Below are 12,414 nucleotides of genomic sequence, written 5' to 3' on the forward strand. Positions count from 1 at the left end.
GTCCTCCAGGTTTAAAGCGGCCAAAGTTGGAGACTCCTAAACTGGCTAGGGAATTCTGGGAGATGAAGTCCTCCAGGCTTAAAGCGGCCAAGGTTGGAGACCCCCGCTCTAACCCCCTGCTGAAGGGGGGGGGGCTTCAGTTCCCATCATCCTCTGCTGGCTGTAATCGTGGTCAGATGGCGTTGCGCGTATTTGTCTTGGGAGATGCTCAGCGATGTTTGCTCCGTGTGGCTTTGCACCGCAGGCATGGATCGTCGGCGGGTGGGAAGCGCCTTGTCTCCCTGCAGCCAATCGAAGGGCAGGGACACGCCTCGGCCGCAAACCCCAAGCCCGGCCCGGCGTTTCTTGCAACATGCAACCAGCAAGCGGTAGGAAGCGGGCGGCTCCGGCTTGCTGACCCCGCGCTTCTCCCTTCGCTTCGGCCGAGCGGCTGGCAGCCATGGACACCCCCTGGAAGCGCTGCGGGGCCCTCTACAACTTCCTCTTCGAGTACGACACCCCGAGGATCGTGTCCATCAAGAGCCGCAAAGTGGGGTTCATGAACCGGTTGGTCCAGCTGGCTATTTTGGCCTACGTCATCGGGTAAAGAAAGACGCGACTATCTTTTTTTTTTTTGGTGCGCAATTCTTAGGGACTAGCGCCTTGACTAGTTCGGAAGTGCCTTCGCAAAAGTTTCAAACGGGCGTAGAGGGCGACGTCCTATTTTCCCCAGGCTGGGATTCCCTCGCCAAGGATTCCCAGCCTGGATCTGATCTATTTTAACCCCTCCAGAAACGAGTTTTGCACAGCTGGGGGGGGGGAGGAAAAGTCGAACCTGTTGAACAGCTGCCTGGGTCCGGTTTGATTCCCACAGCAGAGAGTGGGGAAACCGATCTCCTCCCCAGCAGCAAGTTTGATTTGGCAAAACTCTTGAGCCAAACTCTTCCCCGGACCTCTTATCTCCAGTCTCTGCCGCTTTATCGGCAATTTGGCTTCGAGTCTTTTTCCTCTAATGCCAAACTATGTTCGCGCAGGGAAAAACTCGCATTTCCTACTCCTGGTTTGTCCCAAGAAGAAACACGCCAACTTAATGTCCTTCCCTGAAGTTAAATTTTTGGAAGTGGGGGGGGGGGGGTAGCGTTAAGCTTCTTGTATGGGCTTGCAAGGGCAGCTCAAACCGAAAGTAATTTGAAGGGAGGCTGATGGTATTGCAAGTTTGTTCCTCAAAGCTTTGGATACCCAACGAGTTAGCAATACATAAAATGTTGGCAGGATTCAGCTCTCACAGCCCAGCTGGGTCTTCCCCCCCCTCCAAAGTTTTTTATTTTTATTTTTTATCAACATATTTAAATGTACAGTCTTTTGTCCATCTTTAATCATGATTCATTCATCTTATTCTTTAACTTCCATTTGCTAATTAGTTATTTGGGTCTGCTCTTCTACCGTCTCCTCCCTTTATTTTAACACAACCTTTCCTTTTCTTCTTCCCTTCTCTATCTCTTTCTACTTTCCTCATTCCTCCTCTCCTTCCCTTTTCTACTTCCTCTTACTTAATACATACATGTCTTCCCTTTTTCATTTAATTTTAATATACTACAATTTATTCATCCCAAAGTTCTTATCTTTACCGTTTATTATCTATACTCACTTTCTATCCATTGATAAAATTTTCCCCATATTTTATAATATTCCGACTCGTCTTTTCCTTTAATTGCCAATGTCAACCTATTCATTTCTGCACATTCCAATATTTTCTTAATTACCTCTCCCTTTCTGCTTTCCAATTTTGTGCAAATACAATTCTCGCCGCCGTTATTACATGTATTATCAAATGTGTGTTCTTTACTATACTTCTCGGGAAAGAAGAAGTACTAATACTTTACTATACTTCTTGGGAAAGAATACCCAACAGAAACAATTCTGGTTTTAAGTCGATATGTTGCTGTGTCATTTTCTCTAGCCATATTCTAATCTTTGCCCAATAGTTTCTTGCTTCTGGACATGTCCACCAGCTGGGTCTTGAGATGCCTCTTTAAGGCACAGGACAGCTTATTTGGCCCTTCTGGCCTTATGGACCTCCAGCTCTTTGGCCACTCCAAGCCTCCCCCCACCCATTCTTCAGCCTGGATGATTTCAGTCAGCTCAGTGGGAAGTGACTTAAACTGCTTCAGGGCTGCTTCTCTGGCTTCTTCCGGCCCTTCTGGCCTCTTCAGCCTCCAGCCCAGATGCCTCTGGAGGGGCTTCAGCTCTACGGCCCCTCAGAGCTGCTGCTCTGGCCTTTTTGGTCCTCCAGCTCTTTGGCCACCCCAAGCCTCCCCCCATCTACTCTTCAGCCTGGATGATTTCAGTCAGCTCAGTGGGAAGTGACTTAAACTGCTTCAGGGCTGCTTCTCTGGCTTCTTCCGGCCCTTCTGGCCTCTTCAGCCTCCAGCCCAGATGCCTCTGGAGGGGCTTCAGCTCTACGGCCCCTCAGAGCTGCTGCTCTGGCCTCTTTGGTCCTCCAGCTCTTTGGCTCCTTCTGGTCTCTGGAGGGGCTTCAGCTCAGTGGCTCAGCAAGGAGTGACTGAATGCCTTTGGAGGAGATTCAGCTCTTTTGCCCCCTCAGGGCTGCTCTTCCTGCTCTGGCCTCTTCTCTTCAGCTCTCTGAGAGAAGCCCTCGCCTGCTGCCCCTTTTATAGCCGTTTTTTCCCGCCAAAACAGCCGATTGGTTGCCCAGTTTGGGGGGGCTCCACTGTTTCATTGGCTCTTCACCCAGCCACACGGCCTCACTTTTCTCAGATGGCCTCCCATTGGCTGGAAATGGCAGCATCTTGAACTGCATCGTTTTTATATATTTTTTCCTCAGTTCAATGTTGATGCCTTCTTACTTACTGAAAATCTTTTCCCAGCTGACTTCTGGGCTTCTGACAGACCGTGGAGTGAAAGCACCTAGCTGCAAATGTCTATAAATGTCACAGAAAAGTAAAAGCGCCACAAAATTCTTCAGTAACAATTTGATATTTAACTTCTGAGGACCTCACCCCATATTTTAAGAGGTTCCTAAGGGGGCCTGCGTAAGTGCACAAACGTGCCGATTGTCCCTGACACACTTTAGGTTTTTTTTATTTTGTTTGTTCAAATTTGTGATTTCTGTTTGACGAATAAATAAAATAAAACAAAATCTTTCTCCTCACCATAGATTCAGCAAGGTCATTCTCCCAGGCTAGCTTATCATTCCTTAAATGAAAAATACACAATATTGTCATTAAAATAGATGGTGAGATAAACAACAGAGACAAGATAAGCCCTATCTATCTATCTATCTATCTATCTATCTATCTATCTATCTATCTATCTATCTATCTATCTATCTATCTATCTCTATCTATCTATCTATCTATCTTCTATCTATCTATCTATCATCTATCTATCTATCTAATCTATGTCTGTCTGTTGGTCTATCATCTTTCTTATCTAACTGTATCTTTGTCTGCCTATCATCTATATCTATCTAATTTATCTAATCTATGTCTGTTGGTCTATCATCTAATCTATGTCTATCTTGGTCTGTCTATCATATCTATCTATCTATCTATCTATCTATCTATCTATCTATCTATCTATCTATCTGTTGCTTGTATCCTTACAATTTATATTGATTGTTTCCTGATTGTTTATTTGTACTCTATGACTACTATTAGGTGCTGTACCTTATGATTCTTGATGAACTATCTTTTCTTTTATGTACATTGAGAGCATATGCACCAAGACAAATTCCTTGTGTGTCCAATCACACTTGGCCAACAAAAAAAAATTCTATTCTGTTCTATTCTATTCTATCTAATCTATCTATGTCTGTCTGTTGGTCTGTCATCTTATCTTATCTGTCTGTCTGTTGGTCTGTCATCTATCTTATCTATGTCTATCTCGGTCTGTCTATCTATCTATCTATCTATCTATCTATCTATCTATCTATCTATCTATCTATCTCCTCTCTCTCTCTCTCTCTCTCTCTCTCTATCTATCTCTATCTCGGTCTAACTAACTATCTATCTATCTATCTATCTATCTATCTATCTATCTATCTAAGAACTAAGCACTAAGAAATTAAAGTAAAATACACAAGTTCAGACACACACGGTATTTAAATCCATTTTCTTTCTCTCTGAGGCAGCCATATTGAGAAATTTTTCCTCTTCCTTGCAGTTGGGTCTTTGTTTGGGAAAAAGGCTACCAAGAAACTGACTCAGTGGTGAGCTCGGTAACCACCAAGGTGAAAGGTGTCACCATGACCAACACCTCTGACTTGGGACCCCGGGTTTGGGATGTGGCGGATTACGTGATTCCATCTCAGGTAAGTCCATGGGAGACCAATCTTGTTGTGGTTTTGGCAGCTTTAGAAGGATTCCTTCCCTTAACCTCTACTAACGGAGTACAATGGATCTCTTGATTTGCAACCTCTAATTTCTGTTGTGAGCAACTTCGGATGCTGATGTTTGGTTTCTATGAGAAAGCACTGATGTTTTTAGCTACCGTGGTAGCAACGCTGAGTAAAATATGAGATAAGTGGAGAAATGTTTATCTCCAAACTGCTCATGCAAGCTCATAGTTGTAGTCGCTGCAAAATTCCTTATCTACTAGTCCATATTTTTCTCCCTATAACGTGTATCGTTATATATCGTAACGTGTATTTATCTTGCACTTAACCCCAGGATAAATATATTTAAATTAATCTTTCACTTCTCAAGGAGACGGATGGTCCTATCTAAATGATGACACTTTCCAGCAGCTCAACAGTGGCTGGAAAAATGTAGACTTGTAAGTAATGAGCGGTGAAATGTTTTTCTTGTAGTCTACAAAGACGCATCATTAATTCAAGAGATGCTTTGTTCCAAAAGGAAGTCTTTCAGGCTTCAAATCCAGATCAAACATCTTCATCACTTCAGCTCGTTTTTCCATCCTGCTTCTTTCCTCTCTTTAGGCCGAGAACTCGGTTTTCATCATGACAAATATGATCGTCACGCTGAATCAGACCCAGGGGCTTTGTCCAGAGGTAGGCTGAGGTAGAAGTGGCTTATCGTCAGATTTTGTGTATCTTTTCTCTGAGAAACAAAAAGCGAGGATGTGAAATTGGGAGCAGAGTTCGGAAAGGGCCAGGAGATCCTATCTGGTCTACATCCCAGCTTTATTTTTTGCCTTGTGTGCACTGGGAGCACAATTTCTATAAATTGCAAAATATCTAAATTACAACGTCACTGAAAAAACCCGACTTACGACCAGTCTTCAAAATTACATTGCAGCATCTCCACAGTCAAGTGATCAAAATGTGGGTGCTTGGCATTCAGCATTGACTTAACAATGTCAGTGTTTTGCTTAAGGACTGTGACAAAAAAAGGGTTGTAAGATTGAGTGTGACTGTCACTTGACAACTGCCTTCTTTAGAAATGGAAATTCTAGCCCCCATTGTGGTCGTAAGTCGAGAACACCCCATATTTCCAAGGGACTGGTAGGTGAAGTCGGCAGTTGCATTCGAAGAGATCTTTGAACTGCAGAACAGATAACAGATTGTTTGTTTATCTCTTCGCTGCTCTTCCTATCCAGCTCCCAGATAAGACCACCACGTGCAAGTCAGATGCAGACTGCGAAAAAGGCTATGTCGGCACGCACAGCAATGGTAGGGGTCATGTTTTTCATCTCGAGGGTCTCCCCTTCCCTTGAAAGCCTCTTTAGATAGGAGGCGACCACCTTTCCAGCAGAAAGTTTACAATATGGTTGTAAAATGTGAAATAGAACTGAACAGAAGATACTGTTTGCAGATTCAGAAGCGATGGCCTGGATAACATGTTATATGGGGAGGTCCATTTAATGGCTCGGCATGGGGTGAAGCTTAAGGCTTCCCCCATCTAATCCACCTTTGCTGTCTTGAGATGATCCCAGCTTCCTTCCAACTTTATGATGTCCATTCTGTATCCCTTCAGGTATTCAGACCGGAAAATGCATAGTGTACAACCATACAAATCCCCCCATTAAGACTTGCGAGGTTTTTGCTTGGTGTCCAGTGGAGAATGATGAAAACTTACCCAAGTAAGCATCTGAAAGGAGGGGGAATGAGGAGGAGGAGGAGGAGGAAGGCAATGGCAGGATGTGGAAGGCAACTCTTCCTAGAAACAGCACCTTGCTGAATTATTTGATGATGCCAGCTCCTTGTCTTTATGTCTGAAATTACAATCCTGGCTTATATTTGTATCTCAGTTCAGGTTCTAGCAGGAAAACAAAATCAACTGTCCAAATAGGGTCTCAAAGGTGCTTTTTCAAAAGGCACCTGGATTGTGGGTTTTTTTCCCCGAGGAAAACGTTTCGTCTTTTGAAAAAACACCTTTGAGACAACCGTGACCTGTGTGACTGAGAATCTCCATAGACATTTGTCCAGATAGTGCCATTTTGCAAGATTAATTGTGGCTTCTTTGTGAAAACCGAACTAAAACGGATCTTGGTTTAGTGTTTTAGCAAACCCTGCCCTCACATCTCATTGGATCTCAAAGTCCTTTTTGAAAGGGTGGGGATGTTGGGTTTGAAATCAAGGTGTTTTATGGTGATGGGGCAAGAATTAGAACTTTGGCTGTAAGAAACTGGATCTTTTCACAAATACTTCTTTTTTTCTTTCAACTCCCTCTCTTTTGCTCAATCGCTGCCAGGCCAGCTTTCTTGCGGGATGCTGAGGAATTTACCCTTCTTGTGAAGAACAATATTTGGTACCCAAAGTTCAACTTTACGAAGTATGTGTATTTTTTAAAAAAAATCTCTTTTGGTTAGAGTGGGGCTAGGGAGAGAAATTTAGGGGTTTAGGTGGGTTATGCAAAATAGCTCCGGGAAACACTGGCACTATTTTGATGAAAAGACGGTTGAAGTAGTGAGAAAGCACAACATAATACATAGTGATGTATATTAGTGATCAAAGTTATGACAGACCTACTTGGGGGTTACTTAGCACCTGAACATGGGTTCCTTCGAGGTGCATAAACCCAGAAGCCTCTTCTTTTCTCTTCTAGGAGAAACATTCTTCCCACCATCAATTACACCTACCTCAAGAATTGTAAATACAACACCAAGACTGATCCCTTTTGCCCAATTTTTCGCCTCGGGGACGTAGTTGAAGCCGCTGGCCAGAACTTCCAAGAGATGGCCATTGAGGTGGGTCCCAAAACGCATTGGGCCAGGCAAGGAAGAGCCATTTCATTTGACTTGGGATTTCCTCACTCCTGCCAAAGGCGGCACTTAACGGCTTGACGTATTGAAGGGAATCAGAGCTAACCACCAAAATCCATTGAAATTTGGAGCCATCAGTGTTGTGACCCAAGCTCACGTAGTCATTACAAGGCACAATTGGTCCCAAACAAAACTGTTTTATTATAAGAGCTGAGAATTACTTCATTCCCAGCTTGGTCCAAATTAATTCCAAAACGAGTCCTTCAGAAAAAGTCCTTCGGGCTTATCACAAACCTTTGTCTTCTTTGGCACCCTGCCAAAGGCCTTTCTTGGCAAAGCCCCATGAACTTCAGAAACAAGAGATGCCGACTGGAAAACAGGTGTAGCAACGTTGCTTTCCTACAAAGAGCCCACGTGCCTTTCCTGCTCTTTTAAGCCTTATGGGAAGAGCCAATCATATCCTGGCCTTACTCCCGAGTTGTCCTTTTTGCTTTAGCTGCTCTTACCTTCTGGCAGCTCTGCGCATGTGTGCACTAGGAAAGGCTCCTCCTGTTTCTCTGCCTCTCTGCTGTTCACCTCTGGAGGCTCCGGAGTCCACACATCATTCCCAGATGGCCCCGGCCCCATCTCGTCCGGGCCTTCCCCAGACTCCAGGACTGGCCCATGGTCCTCCTCAGCCTCCTCACTGTCCGACTCCGCTGCTAGCTCCGCGGGCTGCTGGCGGACCACAACAATCAGCTCCAGCGAAAGCGCATCGGACAGGTGTCGGTCAAGGATGGTAATAGCCTATGTGCCTGCTTGTTATGTCCTTTTGCAGGGTGGCGTGATGGGTCTGCAGGTCCGATGGGACTGCAACTTGGATAACTCGGCTTCCCACTGCGTGCCGAAGTATTCCTTTCGGCGAATTGACAACAAGGATTCTGCTCATTCCGTTTCCCCAGGATACAACTTCAGGTAAGGCCGTTCAAACAGCCAAAGCTGGATGTTGGTGGTGGGACATCTGGGCTGGAACTGGGCGACTTGATGGCTCCAGAGTCTGATTTCGTTTCTGCACCAAACGCAGATGCTTTTATCTCTGGAGAATTTCAGATGTGACACGGTGACTTTTACTGTTTTATGCCAAAACAGTATTTTGTTTTTGTGTTTTTAATTTTACGATTTGCCCCTGGTGATTTTTACTGCTTTTACTGCCAAAGTTGGTGAAGGGGCTGCTGCTAGATAACGTGTAAAATATATTTCCGAGTTTGTTTTAACTGGGAGAAACTACCTGAAGTGGTATTTTGATTTTATTTTATTTATTTATTTATTATATTTCTATACCGCCTTTCTCCCGTAGGACTCAAGGCGGTGTACAGTCAAGAAAAATATAGACACACAAACATCATAAAATTGCTAATTAAAATTATTACTTAGTTTGGTCAATTAAATAAAACCCAGAATTAGATAATATTTAAAAAAAATCATTCGCATGTTCGTATGTTTAGCCCCGCCTGTTGGAACATCAGGGTCTTGAGGGCACGGCGGAAAGCACGGAGATCAGGGATATTCCGTATCTCCGGGGGCAGTTCATTCCAAAGGGTTGGAGCCCCCACAGAGAAGGCCCTCCCCCTGGGAGTCGCCAGTCGACATAATTTGACTGACGGTACCCTGAGTAGTCCCTCCCTGTGAGAACGAACTGGTCGGTGGGAGGCTATTGGTGGCAAAAGACGGTCTCGTAGGTATTTTGTATGAACGTAGCAGGTGACTCTATAATCGACTAAACTTTTACTGAGAAGGATAATATTTTGTAATAACTATGAAGTTCTTGGGGATATACATGAATGGCCCATCAATCTTGGAAAGGTAGCGAGACTTAAAATATTTGATTTGGGTGGGGGGGGGCATATTTCTGGCCTAGAAATGTTGCTCTGATGGTGTCATTAATCATTGGATTGAGTTTTACTTATTTTCTCTGGTTTAGGTTTGCAAGATACTACCGAACCTCTTCCAACAATGAATATCGGACACTCATCAAGGCTTATGGCATACGCTTTGACATTATGGTGTTTGGCACGGTAAGTTTTTTGGAAAGTGTATGTTTTGTAACTTATCTGTACTCTTGGAAAGCAGTTCCAGTTGAGAAATGTTGCTCTCAGCCATTAATTATGATGCATAAACCACCATCAATAGAGTCACATATGGCAACAAGTCAGATCACGGCTTTAGTTCATTGTGTGAGTCGAAAACAGAATACAGATAATCTCTGCAGTGTTCTTAAGGAGATATAATAGAATATTTTGCTTGTATTCATACGTCTTAGGCTGGAAAGTTTGATATCATCCCTACTATGATCAATATTGGATCTGGCTTGGCTCTGTTTGGCGTGGTAAGAAACTTATTTTCTTTTTCCCGAGCAATTTTTTAAAATGTTCCTGAACTTTGGAAGATTTCATTTCTTAAAATAAATTCCTTGAAACCTCATCTAGGCCACTGTCCTCTGTGATATCATTGTCCTGTATTTTATGAAGAAAAGATACTACTACAGAGAGAAGAAATACAAATACGTGGAAGATTACGAATTGGTAAGCTTGCCACTTCCCATCTGTTATACGGTTTGCACTTTGTACCCAAACCACTAAATAAAAACCGATATTCTCCTACTTATGGGATTTAGCTTTGCCCTTCAGAAGTAAAGAAAGTTAACTGCAAACTTGGCAGTGGTCTCTCCAGATTGTCCAAGAATTATAATTTGTGTAAGAAAGAGACACAGAGAGAGAGAGAATGTTGAATGAGTTCAGGTATCTTGTTATACAAAGAAACTAACATATTTTTCTCTGAATGAGTGATCCATTTTTTATTAATCTGTCAACTTGGGAGGAAAATGTCAGTCTTAATTCAATGTGTCCAACCGTGGCAACTTTAAGACTTGTGGACTTCAACTCCCAGCATTCCCCAGCCAGCTATGCTATGCTGGCTGGTGGGGAATCCTGGGAGTTGAAATCCACAAGTCTTAAAATTACCAAGGTTGGACACCCCTGGTCTAATTGGTTTCTCCCATCCTGAAAGTTGTGTTTATTTTAGCAGGGAGACCACCCGTCATATGGATCCCAGACAGAAGTTCAAGACTGCTCCACAATGCGATGATTCTTCACAAAAAGGTCCTGTTCATTTCACCCAGCCGAGGAGCAGATCTGTTTTTCTTCTGCCCCTCCTGGGCTCCGTCCAGGTGTGCTTCTGTTGGGTGGCCTCCTGGATCAACCTCGAGGCTCCCCCAAGGAAAGGAACGTTCTCCTGAAAAACCTTCAATGCTTTTTGGGTGCAGCGTCTGCCAAGCTTTGAATAGTCCAAGGTAATTTTGCATCGGATATTCTACGTGCCTTTCCCACCGTCCAGTTGATGGACAGATGGGGTGCAGGCAGAGATTTTGGGACCAAGGAACTTCTTTGATGTTCCTAGAATTGCCAATTTCTGATGTGCTTCCCTTTGTTACGTATCGCACCTCTCTTCATTCGGAAAGGGTGGAAAGATACCCCTTGTTTAGACACTTGTCTTCCATGGTCATCCTTTTTTTAAAAAAAAAGGCCCTCTTAGTGCAATTTGCAGTCTCTATTTTTAAAATTAAGCGGATCTTGAGAATTCCCTCTCGACTGTCATTCCAACCTGGAAATCCCCAGGATCTGAAATGAATGCGACATGCGGGCGTGTCAGCCTCTCCCTCTCCAGCTTCTACTACTGAATTGCTACTGCTCTGTTTATATCCACTGAAATTTGTTTGTTTGTTTTATTTGATTTGTATACTGCCCTTATAAATTTATATAAATTTAATATATAAATGAAAAGATAATGGCACTTTACCTCTTTTAGGAGTATCGATGAGAATAATCTATTTTGCCAAGAGAAAATAAAGGCACTGGGAAATACGATTTCTGTTGCTTTTTTTTTCTTCATGTTAGTGAATGGTTGAGTTTGGAAATAACAGTATCAACAAAATATCCCCATAGTCAGAGAGGGACGGAGGGAGAAGGAAGGAAGGAAGGAAGGAGAGAGAGAGAGAAAGAAAGCGACAGAAAGAAAAGGAATGAAAAAAGGAAAGGAAGAAAGAAAAAGAAAGAGTAAAGAGAAAGAAAGAGAAAAAGAGGATATAAGTATTGATCTGGAAAGGTCTATTGAACATGAGACTAACTTCTGAGCAAATTTACCTAGGTTTACAATTTCAGATTAGAGTCCTCAGGCTCTTCTGAATTCTCTACTTTTTTTAGCCTGAATACAGAAAGCAGTCCCCAAAAAAGTCTTTCTAAATCTGTATTTAAGAGAAGGGTTAAATGCATTGTGATTCCACTCATAAAAGTGGAATGCATAGTAGGAAGCTGGAAGCTAGGAGGGCTGTAATGTAGTGCAAACTTGAGGCATTCCTTGCCGATATAAAAATTAGCAATTGTCGGGGATTCTTCAGCAGCGAAAGGTAGCTGGCCTTATAAAAAGATGCTTTGAAAAACTTAACATTCCTGATTCTTAAAGTAGCATCATCACAAATGGCTATATAGACACGCTGCAAGCACAAAAACCCAAATTATTCCATTCAAGGCTTCTTTCATAATCCCTACATTTCTTTGACCACAGTTCACACCATTCCTGACTGATATTTCCACTGTTGGGGGCAGCAGCACATGAAAACACGCAGCCCCCCCCCCCATTACAATTAGCCCTTCTCCTTTTGCTTTCACAGCAACGAATGTTAAATGTCTCACAATCCGGCCGGTTTAGAATACGAAGAAAGCTACGTCCCAAATTACCTGGCCTGCACACAAGGAACCGGCCAGAAATATTCTGATGCTCAGTGTTTTTTTTTTTTCTTTTTTTAATGGAATGAGAACTTTTTAATCTTTTTTTTTTAAAACATGTTTTTGTTAAAAAAAACAAAACAAAAGAACCACAGCAGCTTTTCCATGCGTTAATTCTTGGCTGCTTTTTTTTTTTAAAAAACGCAGATGCAAAGACTTAGGTGAGCCGTATTACTTCCGAGCGAGGTTAATCTGTGAAAAAGATTACAGGTGAGGTCCATAATACATCGCGCTCCCCTGTGAATTGGTTTCGACAACCGTTCCCTCCCTTAGGAGCTGCGACTCTGCCGGAATACGTAATGCCGACTGCTTTCTATCCAGAAGTGAGGAGGAAAACGGGTGGTGAAACTACTCTTGGTAAGCGAATCGTAAAAGTGTTCCAACAGCAAAAAGAAAAAAGAAAAAGAAATCTGGTTTTGGTTTAAATCCT

The 12,414-nt window shown here is 43.0% G+C and overlaps 2 protein-coding genes across 2 annotated transcripts in view; both read left to right on the forward strand.

Annotated features, from left to right (window-relative positions):
- Positions 1 to 12,414, forward strand: part of GPN3 (GPN-loop GTPase 3) — a 182,429-nt gene that overhangs the window by 132,461 nt on the left and 37,554 nt on the right. The window lies entirely within an intron of this gene.
- Positions 368 to 11,066, forward strand: P2RX4 (purinergic receptor P2X 4). The gene is made up of 12 exons (XM_070950373.1): positions 368 to 582; positions 4,165 to 4,312; positions 4,940 to 5,011; positions 5,560 to 5,632; positions 5,937 to 6,042; positions 6,654 to 6,734; positions 7,008 to 7,149; positions 7,982 to 8,118; positions 9,125 to 9,218; positions 9,464 to 9,529; positions 9,630 to 9,725; positions 10,225 to 11,066. Exons 1-12 carry the CDS (start codon positions 440 to 442, stop codon positions 10,285 to 10,287), a joined length of 1,221 nt encoding a protein of 406 aa, XP_070806474.1. The 5' UTR covers positions 368 to 439; the 3' UTR covers positions 10,288 to 11,066.

Source organism: Pituophis catenifer, unplaced genomic scaffold (assembly GCF_029215685.1).
Source record: "Pituophis catenifer annectens isolate HBS135680 unplaced genomic scaffold, rPitCat1.0.hap2 SCAF_10, whole genome shotgun sequence".
NCBI classification, from domain to species: Eukaryota; Metazoa; Chordata; class Lepidosauria; order Squamata; family Colubridae; genus Pituophis; species Pituophis catenifer.